Source organism: Argopecten irradians, chromosome 16, assembly GCF_041381155.1.
Source record: "Argopecten irradians isolate NY chromosome 16, Ai_NY, whole genome shotgun sequence".
NCBI lineage: Eukaryota > Metazoa > Mollusca > Bivalvia > Pectinida > Pectinidae > Argopecten > Argopecten irradians.
Window position 1 is genome coordinate 7,906,158 of NC_091149.1, and position 18,985 is coordinate 7,925,142.

At 36.2% G+C, this 18,985-nt stretch overlaps 1 protein-coding gene across 13 annotated transcripts in view; it reads right to left on the reverse strand.

Annotated features, from left to right (window-relative positions):
• Positions 1-17,700, reverse strand: part of LOC138311137 (low-density lipoprotein receptor-related protein 2-like) — a 173,379-nt gene extending 155,679 nt beyond the window's left edge. For 4 of the 13 annotated variants that reach the window (XR_011206530.1, XR_011206529.1, XR_011206528.1 and 1 more), the window contains exon 1: positions 17,545-17,700. Coding sequence is in view for 7 of the 13 variants with exons in the window: in XM_069252604.1 (XP_069108705.1) it covers positions 17,545-17,590 (46 nt within the window). In the remaining 6 variants the exon portion in view is untranslated. The remainder of the gene's footprint in view (positions 1-17,544) is intronic. The other 9 variants (XR_011206526.1, XR_011206527.1, XR_011206525.1 and 6 more) reach the window with 4 other exon arrangements.
• Between the last annotated feature and the right edge of the window lie 1,285 nt (positions 17,701-18,985).

Here is an 18,985-nt window from a genome sequence, read left to right on the forward strand (position 1 = left end):
TTCTGCGAATTTATTACGAACAAATGCGGATATTTCACGAATAAAAACGAATACGATAACGGATGCTCTCCCGTGAGGGGTACAATCAGTAAGATTATCCAACAATGCGGATACGTAACAAACAATTACGAATATATAACGCATATATTGAGGAAACAGATCGGAAGTATTGCGATTGTTACGGAAATATTACGAATCTATTAATAATCTATTAGCGGAAAGAACGGTTGTATTGCGCATGTTGGTCATCTGAATTACGGTAGGAAAAGAAGCGCGCTCGGGCCTTTCGATGTCGCTTTTCACAACAACACGACTGCAACAAAGATAAGCAAGCTGCAACTTTCATCCTACATCCTTCAGATACAAAGAAGGTCCAGTCTGCTTCAAATTCAAATAAAAGCAAAAAAAAAACTTTTTCTTTTCTGTCTTTGAATTTATTTCATGACTTGAACAATTTGATTGATATGTTGTTGGATACCATTGTTATGTTGCATTGGTATTATTGCCGAGGACCCATTATTACACCTGTACTTCTCGATGGACTAGAAATAATAGATAAATATGTCGATTTTTGCCATATTTATACAGTAGTTTTGGTTTACGCAACACGTTTGATTTACATTCGCAAATTATTCTCAAATCAAATGCAAAACAGACGTAATACAAACGCTGAACTCAATATGCATTCGCTACAAATTATATTAATTTGTGATGTCAACGTGATAGGAACGCTATATATTCGTTTTACACACTGTCCCAGTTCGCTATAAAGCCACAAAACCCTGTCAGTTGCGGATATCAACGAATAACAGCGGATATACAGCGCATATAATAAGCAAATATTGTATATATATTGCGAGCGAATAGCGTACCTAATGCGAATGATTTCCGCAATCAAAATTTTGTGCAGTTTAAAAATCCTGGGAACGGAAAAACACGCCATTGCGGATAATTACGGACGTGTGGGGATGTTGGGCGACAGATACAAGTACGATTTACGAATATTGCGTATGTTCAGCGAATATCAGCCAATTTTATGCGCAATGCATTCGCAAATCTTCCTAAACGCCAGTGGGACCGGGCCTTCAATACAACAAATCGGGAAATTCCGGTAGTCTTCGGTTGGATAGAAAGTTCCGAATTTTGCCGTTGTCTAATAGTAAGACTGTGGCGTCAATAGTTCCAAGGCGAGAAATGCACACGGTCATTTTAGGAACCCTGTTCCACGGGGATCTGAAAATTACTTACAGTTTATATACCCCACAAGAGAGTCCATAGACCAGTACGAGACGTTTTAGGGGTCAGTAGATCAAACACAGGTAAAAATCGTATTCTACAAAAGAGCGGAAAACTCCCCGAGACCAAGCTTCTACCAAACCTACCTTTATCGACTTAAATCACATTTCCAGCAGGTCATCACAAAAACTATTGCTACCGTTGGAAACAGCAATAATTTTCCTTTCAAAATCACCCTCAACAATTATACAAAATGCCGTCAATAAGACAATTGCAAAAAAAAAATGACACAAAAGTGTCCTCGAACGGGTCTTAAAAATCCATCGTGCCGCTTTCTTATGCCTTATCCATGGACCCTTTTCCAGCTAACGACAATATTTAGATTGGGCAAACGATAATACAATGTATTTGGGTCAAACTATGTACATATAATAGTCTAATAATATATCGCTGATTGGAAATTATGCCCGGTCCCTGTGTTATCCAAGAGAGTAAAACTTCAGTAAAATGTGGAAAGACGCGATTTGCGGAGTTCCTGAATCCAAAACCCTCCATTAGATCTGCCACTGTTTCACATGTCTTTCAATTTAATTAGAATCATCCTCGATAACCCAGAGTGTTATTAATATTGCATGCATATCATTTTAACTCGCACATATGTACTATATTTTACTATAGATAATGGACTGAAATGAGTTATAAAACCGCCATTTCTATGTTTTATCTGTAAATGATATAATGGGGATTGACAAATTCAATCGTTCTAACCGCTTAATTTAAGATCAGCGGAGATCGGCTTCTCCCGGTTTAATTCGTAAAAATTCTAAATTTATATTTACCTGCTTTAGATTTCAGAATATATAAATTTAACACAAAGAAAATAAGATCTCTGTCAAAAGGCCAAATTACATATACTAAATACCAGGTCAGAGAAATCAAAGTCAAAGTAAACACACAATCTTGTGATTACTAGTTACCCATAATTTCGGCCAATGGCATGAATGGGGTATAAGCACGTGATTTGTTTTATAACGATTTACTGCAAAAAACGTGTGTTTTGTACCATTATGGTCCTCCGCGGATCGTGGTTTCATTTCTAACATTTCAAATTGCTAAGCGACTATTGATAACTTGTCGAACACAGCAACAGGTAGGCACCCTCGGCCAGTCCATATTAGTACATTTTCGCAGGTAATTCGCAGGTTTTCGGCCTCATTGGAAGTCAGGAGACTTATGGAGAGGCATTGATGGGCTCTGTGATTGCGGCATTCTCGGCTCCCATCGGCTGTCAAGCTATCGCTATACCAACTGACAGAATGAAAGGAAGGGAAGTAACTCTGATGGATGAGAATGTGATTGCGGTGACTGATAGGGTTTTTTTTTTTTGTTGGTATGGCAAATAGATAAGTCAGTAATACAATATATACAAAGCAACGTTGGTGGAGAGTGACCTTAGTACTCTTGTTTAATGTTATACAGTTACAGTATTACAGAGAGAGAGAGAGGCAGGGGGGGAGGGAGAGACAGAGACAGAGAGAGAACAAATGCCCGTGGTTGTCCATTTTCCTGCTTTCTTGGAAATATATTTAATGAATTTGTTTTTCATCATTTCTTGTGATGTAGACTATGTATAACTTTCTATTTTATAGTTCCATTGCATGTAGTATTATTATAATATGTCGGTTTTAACCTGACCGATCAGGTAGTACCTTTCTCAGATAAAACTACAATGTACCTGTGCATTTGTACATGTACATGTACAATATAGTTACATATATAGAAAAAGCCGGTAACTTCACTTAAGAACACTAGAACGCGTGTGGAGTGAGATCTAGTGTTATGAACGTAAATGTGACAAAAGTCTGTCCATACCTGTACTATACCTGTCAGATGATGATGCGAATAAATTAATTAACAGGTATGACGCGTGGCGGGAAAATCCTATCGGCGATCACAAATTAAAGCATGGTTAGCTTACAGCGACAAATTCTTTGTCGGAATAACTGTACCTTTCTCTATCTCAATGTTTTGTCGATTATGAATATCTTTTAATTCCCAATCCTTATCTAATTAAATTTATTATTATTATAAATACACATTTTTGATATAAATTACTTACAGTGAAGTACAATAAATGGGTTTTGCGGTTTGGTTGTTAAGCTGACGTAATATTAAATGTATATCACAATGATAAATAACCAGATATGAGTTATAGCCTCGTTAAAAGTCCTGATTTTAAGCACATAATTACATGTACATAATTCATTAAAACTTTTCATAGACGGATAATGATACGTAGAACTATTATAATTAGACATACCATGCTAAAGAGTTTTTGCTTTCACGGAGAATGGTTGTGCTCAAAGCAGTAGATCTATAACAAGTAAAATGGGGAGGGGCGCACAGAACTCACTCATATATTTACATGTACGTTTCAGGTTTCCGCAGTATAACCTCAACAACTTAAAAGGTACATGGTATACTACACCACTGAAGAATGACATTTTTTTCTCCATCAAAAACTGTAGCAGACGAATTGGTATTTTTCAAAAAGTTAATTAACACCATTGCCACCGTTGCGCATCCGCCAATAACAAAAAAAAGTTATTTTATATTGTGTGTGTGTGTGTGTGTTGTTGATTAGACATACATTTACATGAATAAGCAGCAATTATTGTTCAAAAGATGAGTATCGTTTATGCTCTGTGGGTAATGCCATGAAATTAGTAAATAATGTAAATATAAGGGTTTTGTGCTTTATTATCTTAATAATTTAACCTCCTATTGTAAGCCAGGGTCACGTAAGGACGTGTCAAATTTGTTGGTGAAGAAAAGCCGGAGTACCCGGAAAAAATTCAGCGACTAGCGGCCAGTACCTGGCAACTGCCCTACGTGGGATTCCAACTCGAGACTTAGAAGTAGAGGGCTTGTGGTAATATGTCAGACATCTTAATCATCCGGCCACCGCGGGCCCAAATAAAATTCATATGCATATTTTTTTTTTTTGAAATCTATGGAGATTGTCTGCAAAGCTTTAGCATTTACATTTACCTTTACAGCTCATAAGTGTTATAAAACGATGGTTTGATATTAAGAAGTAAAATAAAAAAGATAACCTAAAGTGACATGATTTTAAGTAGTATTTAATACGGCAAACTGGTTTTACAAAAGAATTATTTGAACTAACCAGCTGTATTTTAGGCATACCGGAAAAAAATCCAACTTAATTAAGGGTCACTTGTAGTATTTTCTCGTACCTTTTGTGACCTCAGATGACCTTGACGTCTGACTTCAGCTCCTGTTATATATGTAAGATCCTCGAGGCATGTTTTAGTACCATTTGTCACTGGAGCAGGTAGAACGACCGCCCATACTAATGGTGGGCAGGCCGAACTGTAAATCAGAGGTGCAGTCGGAACGACCGCCCATACTAATGGTAAGCGGACTAAAAAATAAATTAATGACGATGAGAGAGTCAACGATGACAAGGTAGAAAATAGTTTAGACCTGCTTTGTAAGTCCATTTGTTTGGGTCCACTCGAGTTTCTTCAGTATAATTGGTTGAAATGAGTGATACACGTATATACTGTAACTGGTCACAGACAACAAACAAAAGACAAAACTTATTATATGATAATCAATTCTGAATGCACATACCAGCTAATAAAATGTAAGATATGTAAATACTTATATGATTTTGGTGAGCATTCCATTCAATATTAAACAAATGGAGACGGATTAATATAAGTGTAAACCCACGGGTCACCTGCCCGATCACGTGGGTTTTCTCCGGGCACTCCGGTTTCCTCCAACACTATGACCCCTCGCGCGCTTACATCCGGGCCATCGAGAGTGATTTTACATAAGTTGTATAACTTGTTTCTCAATCGATGTAAAATAAATAAAGTTTATATTATAAGTGTAAACACTTGTTTCTGAATCCATTTCATGTTATATCTATTTGATTGTTTTTGTATTGTATGGCTTATAATGAATGAATAAAATAAAGTTTACATTAATATTAAACTAAACCCGCGTATAAAAAAACCAATAAATGTATGTATGACAATACCATGTATAAATGATGTTTTAGACAATGGAATTCGTAATGAAAATATGGACAGACAAGTTTTTGTAATCATGTTGATGTCTTAACATTAGTGTCATAGGGCACGAAAAGATCGTCTTAATTAATCCTTTAAACCGGAATAATAGACGTTACCTGAAAAAAATATACCAAAAACCTGTTGAAGATTATCATTGTGTATTATTCATGAACTCGTAATCATGCATAAATTGTAAAACTTGGAATAGGAAAGATTGTAATATTTCTCATATTAACGCTGAAAAAACGGCATAGTTTAAATTAATGTATTAACTTGTCAGGGAGATGTATAAATGAGACATTATTCTGAACGTTCACCGACAGACTAAAAGGATTTTTGATTTAAACATATTTTAATATGTACTGTGTCCATGACATATAAACATGTACAAGCTTAAGATATCCACCTTGTTTTAACCGACCATTATACATCTGTACAAAGTAGTTGAAACCATGACATTCTATAATGAATTTGCCACAGGGATCTGATAATTAATTGCAGTGATATCAACATGGACCCATTAGACCATTTTTGCCGTTTTAGGGGTATATTAGAACGAATAATCATATACCCTGTCCCTAGACTCCGTTCCCGACAGGACGACTATCTGTCAGAAATCGTTCGTCCGTCGTTCAGAGCCATGGTGATTTTTACCGATTTTTGATCAAGACCCCTAAAACGCCTAAGAATGGTCTTAGTGCACTCTGGTGGTTCCATAATTATATAATCTGTAACTTATTCTCAGATCCCTGTGTGCAGAGCTTTGTGATCGCAGCTAGGGGTTTACGCTTTTTACTAATTTTTTAATATAGACCCCTAAAATGACCAAAATTGGCACATGGGCAGTCTGGTGGGACCAAATTGATATAAACTGTAACTAATTCGCAGATCCCTGTGTAATTTACATAATCATCATCAACCTGGACCAATCAGAAACCTTAGATAATCGATTTACATATTTAACAAATGAAGATTCAGGATAGTCGGACACCCACGAGTCACCGGTCTATGTTTGTGACAAACGTAAAGCTTTCCGACGATCTATCGTTTCCGGATTTTAATTAGTCGGTAACCCTTAGGTTCACCAAGGTCATTCACAGGGGGCTGTCTCTATAAGATTTTATTTTCCTGTATAATTTAATACATATAGAGAGAGAAAAATATTTATAGAGACAAACTTATTTGGTTCAACAAGGTCACTCAAAAAGATATATAAATACAAATCTGCAGCTAAATTACAATAAATTGATGTAGTTGTTTATTTTTTTATGTTACGGTATTCTGGTTCGCCATGTTGTTTATTTTGTTTGTTTCAAGGTCTGAGTTATGAAAGCACGATTTTCTTGACGACAAGTTCGTGGACAATTTGAAGTCATCTATCACTTTAAGCCTGAGACAAAGGCCGGAGTAGAATCGTTTGTAGTATATTGTTCATTCCTGCAGTCTGCTCGCGGCAAAACGTCAAAAAAATTTCACACTTTCTGTAAACAAGTACATAAATTATACATATCGTGATAACTTCACTTTAATACGCCATTCGAAGAATCAGACGAAAGGTTTACATACGTATAGCAATGGTCCGTGGAATGTTCGATGCGGTTCACCATTCGTTACAGTTGAATGAATTTAGTCGCGATGTGAATTCGGTCATCCACGATACTCCAGAGGTATTTATCACTGTCGTGGATATAACGACAGTGATAGTAACCCCTGGAATATCGCGATGCATGTACTCCATAAATTACGTTCATTAGTTGGAAAGGATAAATATAATTGTTAGATTTTATTCAATGATTATATGTTTGACACGGTGAAATGTTTGACAGAATTCAGTACATATATTTGGAAGTGTTTAATTATTCAAGATTCAAGAATTAATACAACATTAGCACTGTGGTGCTATTCTTTTGACAAACATGTGCATATGTAATTTAATAATTAAATGACTTACAAAATAATAAGTTAGATAAGTCACAGTTTTGGTATACATTGTGTACTGGAATATTTGACAGAATTTAATATTTAATAAATTTCTTATTTCGGCAGATTTTAATATTTGGGACCACGGTGGGCGAGCGGTTTGCGGCACATTACTACAAGCGCCCATTCAATTCATAATTATGCGATTCGCAAGTTCGAATGCCATGAGGGGCAGTTGCCAGTACTGACCGCTAGTCGACGGGGTTTCTCCGGCCGCGGGTACCCCGGCTGTTAATAGGACGTTAAATTTGGTAGAGATACAACGTTTTAGTAGAATTCAATTTTGGTTAAGGAAAATGATTGAGTAATGGTCGGAGTGGAGTAAAAATTGATATTTAGCACAGTCAATATACATGTACAAAGGTTTTTCCACATCTTGTTTGATTGGGGTAAAGATGGGGTCACGACGGTCTGGAGACCTTTGCACCCGACCCTTTTCTCATTCGTTAAGGGCAATAACAATAACAAAGTAGTCAATGATATCATGTACAGGTGTAGGCAACACGTGCAACATTTCTTCATATGAATTTCACGTGGATGTGTTTTTTCACGTGATTTTTACATGAAATCTACGTGAGTTTACTTCAAATTCATGTGAAAATTTTAACGTGAAATTCATACCAAAACTTTCAAGTGAAAAATTCATGTGAAAATTTTCACGTGAAATTCACTTTTTTGCCCCGGTTCACGTGAAATTCACGTGAAGAAATATTGCCTGTGATATATAATGTCAACATTTTGTATTTTGAAATTAATCCCATAGTTGTCACAAACCACTAGACCATAGATAAATATTGATGAAATTATAAATATTCTCCGAATAAATTCTGACTAAATAACGAGAAAATGTCTATGGGGACATCTAGAAGATAATTATAGTATTAAAGGAAGCAACCTTAGGTGAAACAGCACACACGCATGTCCTACACAGGTGTAAATACACCGACTTTTTTTCATGCCGCTTCCTGAAGTCTGAAGGATTTTTATCAATACTCAGTTAACCTTGCCCGTGATCACTGGAGCAACAGACAACTACAGGTTGTAAAACATAAAAACAGGTATTTAACACTGCTAAATGATGTCTTCTGAAACAGTCTTTACACGTATACAGATACGTTATTTCTCTTTGTTTTGTACACACATCACCTGAGAATACGTTTCTTTCCTTTGTTTTGTACACAGGGACATACTAATAAATTACCGTTAATATTCGCTAGACACGGAAAGGATTGTATCAGAAATCAACGATAGAAAACAGCGTGAAAAGAACTTGGTGTAATTTGGAGTTCTGGAACAAACCGAATAGGATGGCAGGAAACGTTTGGAAGCGGACACAAAAATATTTGAAAATTTAGATTTTAATGCCAACGCGAAAATGAGAGGAAATTGAGAGAAGAGGCCAAACGCAAGGACGCTGAATGTGTAACATGGGAGTTATGAGACTTCCATAACAAGATGTATAAAGCACAGAACATTAGATCTGTTCAATGTTGGAAATTGAAAACTTTTATTCATTAATAACAATGATCAAGTTTATAATGTACATTTTATGTATGGAAATAGAGGCAAATTGCCTGCTCCCATAAATATCATATCATATAAATATGGACCCCCTTGAATGTTCTCTGCACAGGGACATGGGAATTAGTTATGTTTCTAATTAACGTAAGTGTGGACGTATCTTATATCCGTTTAGATTGTTACCTTCCTTTGTTTTCTGCACAGGGACATGAGAATAAATTATCGTTAACATATAGATAAGGACCTATCTAGACTATCCTAGAACATCTTCGATACTCCAGGGGTTACTATAACTGACGTTATATCCACATCAGTTAACTCCTGGAGCATCGAGGATGGTCCTAGACACGCTGTAGATGGTATGCTATTTCTCTGTATTTTCTGCACACATGGACCTTACCGTCTTCATAAATAGGTACCTAACTAGATACGATAATACCCCTTGTTTTCAGCACAGGGACCTGATGATTAGTTACCGTCTTCCTAAATTTGAAACATTTCTCATGTCCAAAGATCATTTTTCGCGGAGGCATTTTCACAAACTTTGAAATACAATAAGAGTAGATTATGATTGAACAGAGACATTGATCTTTTCAGTCCGTAGCATCAGCACATACTCTCTTCATCATAGACGCTTAAAATCGCGAATCTCCCGCCAAAATCGTGAGCTTTGACAAAACCCTGTATATGTCATAAGTAGAAGAGGGTGTCTGTGCGATATAGAATTTAAAAAATACATTAGGAGTAAATTCTGATTTAATAGAGACATTTATCTTGTTAGTGTAGCACGACCATAGCCTCACTTCATCATGGAAGACAGACACTAAAAATCGTGAGAGTCTCCCGCCAAAATCGTGAGAGACTTCCGCCAAAATCGTGATAGTTTACAGCATAGGAACAGAGAAGTAGACGAAACCTATACGATATAAGATTAAAAATACAATCTTGTAGAAGTAAATTCGATATTAAATAAAAACATCTTATACAAACATTTATCTTGTTAGTCACATAAAACGACTACAGTCTCGATAAACACCTTCGCGATAAACGACTACGTCTCTAAACAGAAAAATCGTGAGAGTCTCCCGAAAAAATCGTGAGAGTAGTAGACCATACCTTCGCGATAAACGACTACAGTCTCGATAAACAGACGCTAAAAATCGTGAGAGTCTCCCGAAAAAAATCGTGAGAGTAGTAGACCATACCTTCGCGATAAACGACTACAGTCTCGATAAACAGACGCTAAAAATCGCGAGAGTCTCCCGAAAAAATCGTGAGAGTAGTAGACCATACCTTCGCGATAAAATCTGATTGAATAGAAACATTTATCTTCTTCGTCCGCAGCACAACCACAGACTCGATCTATCATAAACAATTGTCACACTTCTATAGTGTTACATTTCATGTAATACGTCAAATAAAAAAAAATCCTAATTCTTTGAACTTCAGACAACCAGAAAGTAGAACAACTAGCAATCACTGAAATCAACCATAAAAAAAAACAAATCAGAGAACACAAAATATTGTCATCCTTACAAGAACATCCCTTTGTTCGTATCTGTAACTAACGACAGCAGAAATAAATCATGCTCGGCTAGTTTGGCCTGTGACGTCAGATTTCCCACAAAAAGGCGGAGCTCTAGTCCTATGGCTGTGACTTATAATTAATTAACATTCACGTTAAGCCTGTTGAGCTATTTCAGCACTGGAATATATATACATGTACAAACAGCTACTTCAAAATAAAGACAGAAAGATTATATGAACTTTACGAGGCTGGGGAGTACAGGTACCCACAGGGACCTGTCACGAATTTCTAATCAACGTTGCACTAAATGATAATTTATTTAAAATGTTCCTTGCAGTCGGAAAAATATATAAAATCTAGAAAACTCTACACACTTTTAAGGGTTTCGCAATATCTATAGGCTCTTAAGAATGTTTATTCGAAACGGAGCCGTCTAAATACGGCGAAAACCTTAAAGAATATATATGCATGTAATGTTGGTTAGAAATTCGTGCCATGTCCCTGTGCAGGTACCAAGGTATAAGGTATCACAAAGCATATTTTCATTTTTTATATATGATTAAATTTCGTTTGATTGGATTAAGTTGTGGGTTGACGATTTTGCGAGCATCTTAATTATTTCTCTTTGAAGTCTTAGTTTCCTTTATATAACTTGCACCAACAAATATCAAATATATCTACCCCCTCCGGTTATCTTCATAACACCCCTTCCCCCCTCTGGATCGTGAGTTCGAATCTTATGTGGGGCAGTTGCAAGGTATACTGACCGTTGGACGGTAGTTTTTCTCTAGGTACTCCGGCTAACCTTCCATAAACCTTAAACGTCCTTAAATGGTTCCGACTATTTATATGTTAAACAAATCAAACTAGATCAATACCATATCTGGGTAATATCATGATAAAATATACATTTAGAACTAAATTAGACCATGGAGTTCACAGGGGCTCGGACTGTACCTCCATCCCACACCCTTGACATTGGGTATATATATATATGATCATATCATAAATAAAAATCCAAGTCCCTGTTATTTAGCATTCAAACGGTGGAATGTCTACACTGCTCCGTGTGTAGTGAAAACAGGTAATTAATATATTTACTTCATTTGCATAAGAAATTAATTAAAACAAAATCTTCACCTAGGACATGTAACGGCTAGCAGGTAAAACAAGGGTCCAATGTCGGTATATAAAGTAATAGATAAATTTTACCAGTTACAATTGGTTTAAGAGACAATTAGGTTATATTGAAAACTTTGTATTGTTAATAAACGAGTCCTATTTGAAGTTGGAGTAGTTTTAAATTTTCCCATACACTGGCTGGGGCTACTTCTAGTAGGCCGAACCCAAACCCACACAATTGAGAGAATCACTTCAGAACTTCTCAAATCGCTACCTCTGCTTACATGTACTCGTGTAAAGCTATGAAATTGGGAATATCGATTTCAACGATACCAATTGAAATCGTTTACAAAGCCGTGGTTTTTTTCAACATTTTTTTTTTGCTTTAATTTTTCGAAGGGTATACAGAACAATATTTTATTGTATAAGATTTTGTTTCGTATGTTTCGTATAGTAACATTACTGAACTGTTCATTTAAAGCGAATTTGGACATGTCTGATGGATCAGAGCCCAAATTAGTTTCATTCTCACTAAACATATGCTAATACCCCTTCATACACTTACCGATATTTTACATTGGCAAGTAATATTTGAACTATAAAATAATTTACGATCTTAGATATATAATGCATATACATGTACAATAATGTAAATGGTTAAACGAATGATATTTTTACTTATTAAAAACAGGAGCAGACGAATTAGTATTTTCTTCAGTTACAAAAGTTACTTACTTTACACAATGAATTGCCATCGTTGAAAAGTTTGATATTCTTATTTTACTTCAACATACTGTAAAAGTATTAAGAATACTTAAAACAAATTCGATGACGCTGTATTCTACATGGAATGAGGTACTGATTGCACAGTAAATAACAGCAAAACATATGATTTTATGTCTATTTTTGTGCTAATTAGATACATATATAAAAGATTAAATATCAATAAATATCAATTATTGTCCGAATGAGTAATACTATGTACGCTTTGTCGACAGTGGAGCATCTTTAACAGGAGGAGGGGTGGGGTGGGGGGGGGGGGGCAACCAGAGTTCATTTTCGGCATACTAATCCTATGATGTCAGCCATACATCGCGTGTCTGTATACATGTATAATCCGAAATCAAATGCATAAGATATTAAAACAAAAACAAAACAAAAACAACATAAGTGTCAAAATTAACTAAGGTCCTTTGTGAAGCTTGGACTAATATGCAGGTATTGCATGTCATATTGTATATTATGCAAATCAGGTATACATGCTTGAATTAATTGAATTACCTGTTAAATTTAATACACGGTGAACGTCAAACAGCTGTCGACCTTTGTGACCCCTAGACACAACACTTTATTGTAACATTATGCAAATTATCTGTAGTCATTGTCAATGTCTAACTGTTCTATCCGACAACTTAATTGTCTATGACGTCACTAACACACGAGATTCTTTCACGTGGTTTGAGATGTTGACCGGCGATGGGACGTTTATTCAATTTATAACGGAAGGAATGGAATAATTATCTCGTCTTAATTAGAATTTATAATCTTCATTAGAAAGTAAACAAGATAATTATTACTACAAAAGTCAGACCATCTCTGTTTACGCACGTTCCCGACATTGAAATAATAATTAGCACAAGAATGTTTACTCAGACAAACGAATACAACCAGGAATTTCATCAAAATATTGTACATGTATGTAATTGTAATGTGTTAGATACGGTGTTATGTCATTTCTTAGATGTGTTTCGTGGTGTCTTCGGCGGCATGCTTCAGTGATATAGCACCAAGAAGACAAAACGCGAATATTCCGCAGTCTCCCAAAATAAGCAACACGTACTTCATTCACGCAACACGCCAGTTACTGTTGTTGCGGAAAATATATCACCTTCTGACTGACTTATAACAGAATTACCTCCCATATCAATATAATTACCTCCCTTGTGGGAATATATCGAGTGAAGGGTGGTTAAAGATGTCCCGACATATTATCCCATGCCCTCAGTCTGTGGATTGCTAGTTCGAATCCTATGTTGGACAGTTGCCAGGTACTGACCGCTGGTCGATGTTTTTTCTCAGGGTACCCCGGCTTTCCTCCAACATTTGAACCGGACACGGCCTTAAATACTGTTAGAAGGACGTTTAACTAATAAAACTAGATTAAACCAAAACGGGAAGGGATACTATTAGCGAGGTTGGAGGGTGGGGAGGTGGGGGGGGGGGGGTCGTGTTGAGACATGGCACTTGCTGAATGGGTTGACTATCGCTCGGAGGTTTATGAAAGGTCATACCTCTAAGTTATCTCCCTTATTATAACTCTCACTTGCCACAGGGGAGATTTATTTGGTCGTTCAACTATAGAGCCACGCACCATAGAACGAAACATTATTTCTGGTTTAAGATCACAGGGTCAAGACATTCCTAATTCACGAAAAAAAATACCTGTAAACGACTGTCGTAACAAGAGATCCTTTCGTAGATTATTTTTTACTGGTGATTATTTTTAGTAACACACGCACGCACGATACTACATTGTTCTCATTGACTAACACATTGTCACATGGAGGTGGATATTTAGCATTTCAATTGATGTTGCCATTTAAAAAAAACACCTATTGAATTTTACTATCGTGAATTAACAACCAGATCAATACTGCGCTTGTGAGCTGACATTTTTCATTTTTTTGTTCTGCAGGGTGGTGTCCTAAGGCTATCGTTTTTTTATTAAATAATTAAGTAAATAACAACCGTATCATATAATATGCTATGGACATTTTGAAACAATAAAATCAATATCATAGAGAAGTTTAGGACAAAATGAAATAAGCCTCAAATCCGATGTTTAGGTGATATCATTTGATAATGATACTTCACATTTTAAAAGAATTACAGTTAATACTAAACCGCAAAGTACGTATCACGTGAAATATCACCAGTATATTGCGAGACATTGTGCGCTATACGCAATGTCTCAAATGATTTCATCAGATCCATACAACGGTTTTGGAAGTAAAGACATACCGGTCAATCAAAATTAAAATCACTCTTTATAATTATGTGTAAATATATGCTGATATCATTATATTTTTATTTATGATCAGGACTGCAGACAACTATAAAAAAAATATGATTGTTTGTTTTAATTTACGTGCAATTAACAGCCAGGTTCATTTAGGTCGCCTTGTCAGGTTTAGAAAGAGGGGGGGGGGGGGTTACACGCGGAAGGGGGTGGGGGTGGGGGCGGTGGGAAGGGGTACCAGCCGAAGGGGGGAGGGCGTACCCCGATAATGTCCCTAATCTACAGTGTATGATCTGTCATCAGCACTATACGCTTTCTCGATATTTCAAGGTTCAAGGATTATTGCTATCAATCTCGCTATACCCACCCTTGACTATACCGTAGCAAACTCAAGGCTCTGTATGCGACAACAGATAAAACAGGTAGTTTGGTCGGTCATAAATGCGAATAACGTTCAATTATATTTCTATGAAGTTGGGCGTCACTCTTAGTTAAGCTAGGCCCAGTTTCATGAACATTCCTTAAATTTAACGAATCTCTTAACTTAAAATTTTCCATAGGAAAGCATTACAGATTTTAATGAAGGCTCCTTAACTTAAGATTTTTTCCTTCACTTTTGTAATGTTTTTCTATGGGGAAATTTAAATTAAGGAATTCCTTCAAGTTAATGAATGTGCATGAAACTTGGCCCCGATAGATACATGACGACAGTTATAGTAAAAGGGAGCAGGTAATCTTGACACAATTTTGTACCGAAGACATACTCGGAATATTTGACAATCTCAAAATCTCCGATTTAAAGAAATTTCCGATTTATTGATTCGTTTCATTTCAACGTGAATTGCTTGACATACATATTCGACATGGGCGCTTATTGGGTCGAATACGGAAATTGTAATATAAACACCCCACAAGGACCTGACACGATTTTTTTACCAACAGTATAGATATGTATATGTTATAATATACATATACATAAACTGTTCGTAAAAAAAAAAACCGTACCAGGTACCTGTGAAACACCCCGAACTATAGGAATGCCCCGTGTATCGGAGTTACAGTCGTATAAATTAAGCACTTCCTCAATTCTGTCTGTGAATACCAATCTCGTTATCTGGTTGTGTTAGTTAACCACATTTATGCAAAAATGATTTTATAACTGTTGTGTGTTTCAAGCAGGAACTGTCAGAGAAATTATATGTAAATGTGGTAAAAAAAAAACTCGTGTTCTCGACACTGTTTCAATGTGTACAAGGAAGCGACATAGGTACTATGTAATAAATGTTATATGTATTAATTAAGAACTAAAGAGAATGTGAGATAGCCTACACTGTACTATCTACGGTATTTAATATATCTGAAATTCTATCATAACCAACTTTGAACTTTCTGATGTCACGACGTAAGGACATTTTTATTTATATTTTAGATGAAGTGTCATTAGAAAATATTGCTACAGTTATTGCTTACAGAACATGGAATTTACATCAAACCAGGGAAAGCATAGCACGAGTGGTTTGTTTAGATTCGTCTAGGATACGTTACATAAACTGTAATTCATTAGATATATATAATGATAACGATGATATGAGCTAGTATTACCGATATAGAGTTCAAATCATTATTTGTATTACCCGATACACGAATCATGGGGACTAGCGAATCACTATCATAAAATAGTAAATAATAATTAATAAATTAATTCCAGGGCTCCAGATAATGCACAAGCATGTAATTACGCTATGAAATACGGGGAAATTAATGAATATCCGAATTATTTTACACCCACATCCGAGTCATTATTATCTCGTATCCGAATCAACATTATCGAAAAGCTAAAACCACGCGTTTCTCACGTGTAGACATACATGTATCATTCTATAATTCGAGCCAGATTGACAAATTTCAGTTAACTCTGTCCCATCGTCTCACCATTAATCAAGACCTGAGTCACCATTGACTCAGATTTGGCTCACCATTATTCAGATCTGAGTAACCATTACACAAGTCATCACCATACTTCTATTCGAGCCACCATTACATATATTCGAGTCATCATCAAAACTTATATTCTAGTCACCATTACTCAGATTCGAGTCACCATTACTTATATTCTAGTCACCATTACTCAGATTCGAGTCACCATTACTTATATTCGAGTCATCATTACTTATATTCGAGTTACCATTACATCTATTCGAGTTACCATAACTTATATTCTAGTCACCATTACTCAGATTCGAGTCACCATTACTTATATTCTAGTCACCATTACTCAGATTCGAGTCACCATTACTTATATTCGAGTCATCATTACTTATATTCGAGTTACCATTACATCTATTCGAGTTACCATAACTTATATTCTAGTCACCATTACCCAGATTCGAGTCACCATTACTTATATTCTAGTCACCATTACTCAGATCCGAGTCACCATTACTTATATTCGAGTCATCATTACTTATATTCGAGTCACCATTACTTATATTCTAGTCACCATTACTCAGATTCGAGTCATCATTACTTATATTCGATTTACCATTACATCTATTCGAGTTACCATTACATATATTCGAGTTACCATTACTTATATTCGAGTCACCATTACATATATTCGAGTTACCATTACTTATATTCGAGTCACCATTACTCAGATTCGAGTCACCATTACATATATTCGAGCAACCGTTACTTACATTCGTCTCACCATTATTCAGATACGAGTCACTCTTGCTCAGATCCAAGTCACCATAATCCAAGATGCATTACCATATATTCGGGAAAACATTGTCCAAGATCTAAGAAACATTTACTAAAAATCCACGACTCTTGAATAAATATAAAAATACCGTTACGTAATATGCCTCACATCGTTGTAAAACGTATATGGCTTGGGTCACAATTAAACAAATTCCGTTCGGTCTGAAAAAGATCTCGGAGTGCAATAAATAATGGTGTTGGTTCCGAAAACACAATCTCTGCGAGATATTTAACAGCCGTAATGAGATATTGAAATGTTCACTACTCACCTGTAATAACGGAGATCCAGAGTAAGAACAAAGTAAACACGTACATCCTACAGACAGAACTCCTCAGGCAGAATTCCTAGTCTTCACCTCAACATTATATCTCAGAGAAATTAAAAGATACCTGTGCACGCGACACGGCGCACCTGTGATAGGTAAATCTTCTAAGACGAGCTCGTCGTGCTAAATTAAAGCATAAAAACTAATCCAGAATCGTATGTATATATATATATATATAGTGTGTGTGTACTGCCGGTTTGTCTAGCTGTTCATCAGTACAGGTATGTTTCCAGTTGTTGTATGTATGGACCATGTGACCGGCTAAGATGTTACTGAAGTCGAAGTAGCGAAGATGTCTATTCCACCATTTGTCACCAGGTCCGTGACGAGGCTGACAAGCGAAACGGGACAACACAGTGGCAGATAAGGTTTCAGGGACGAACTATGATCATTTACAATGCGTATTCTACTATTGTCTTAATCTCTGCAAACAGATTAACATCCACAGGTCGAAATATTATCATCTACAATTCTTATTTTGCTTTTGTCTCTCCCTAACCCTCTCAATTCTCTTTGTCTCATTCTGGCATTGTCATGTGTCGTCGACTCATTATCTACAACTTTATATTCTACCTTTGCAATAAGTCCAAATCTCGTGGTATCGACTTAAAACAAGAAAATTTCAATCTAACAAATTGAAATATCTAGTTTGTTGCTGTAACTTTTTTGTTTGTTTGATTGGTTTTTAGGTCATCTGACCTATAGGTCATCATGTTTTGTTCGTCGTCGTGCGCCGTGCGCCGTCCGCCGTGCGCCGTGCGTCGTGCGTAAGACTATTTATACAAAAGCCTACTCCTCCTTAACCCTTCAGTGTTTTACATCCATATTTGGTGTGAAACATCATTGGGGAAGACCAATTATATTTTATATAAATGAGCCTGGTCCGACCCCTAGGGGCTGAGGGATGGGGCCCCAAAAGGGCAAATTTTCTTATTTTAAGGTTTAAAATCCTACTCCTCCTTCATCCTTGGATTGATTTTATCCATATTTGGTATGAAACATCATTGGGAAAAGACAATGATATTTTATATAAATGAGATAGGTCCGAGCTCTAGGGGCTGAGGGGCGAGGCCCTAAAAGTGCAAATTTTCTTAATTTAAGCTTAAAAATCCTACTTCTCCTTCATCCTTGGATGGATTTCATCCATATTTGGTGTGAAACATCGTTGGTGAAGGCCAATCATATTTTACATTAATGAGCCTGGTCCGATTCCTAGGGGCTGAGGGGTGGGGCCCCAAAAGGGCAAAATTTCATATTTTAAGCTTTAAAATCCTACTCCTCCTTCATCCTTGGATTGATTTCATCCATATTTGGTGTGAAACATCATTTGGGAAGGACAATCATATTTTATATAAATGAGATAGGTCTGACCCCTAGGGACAGA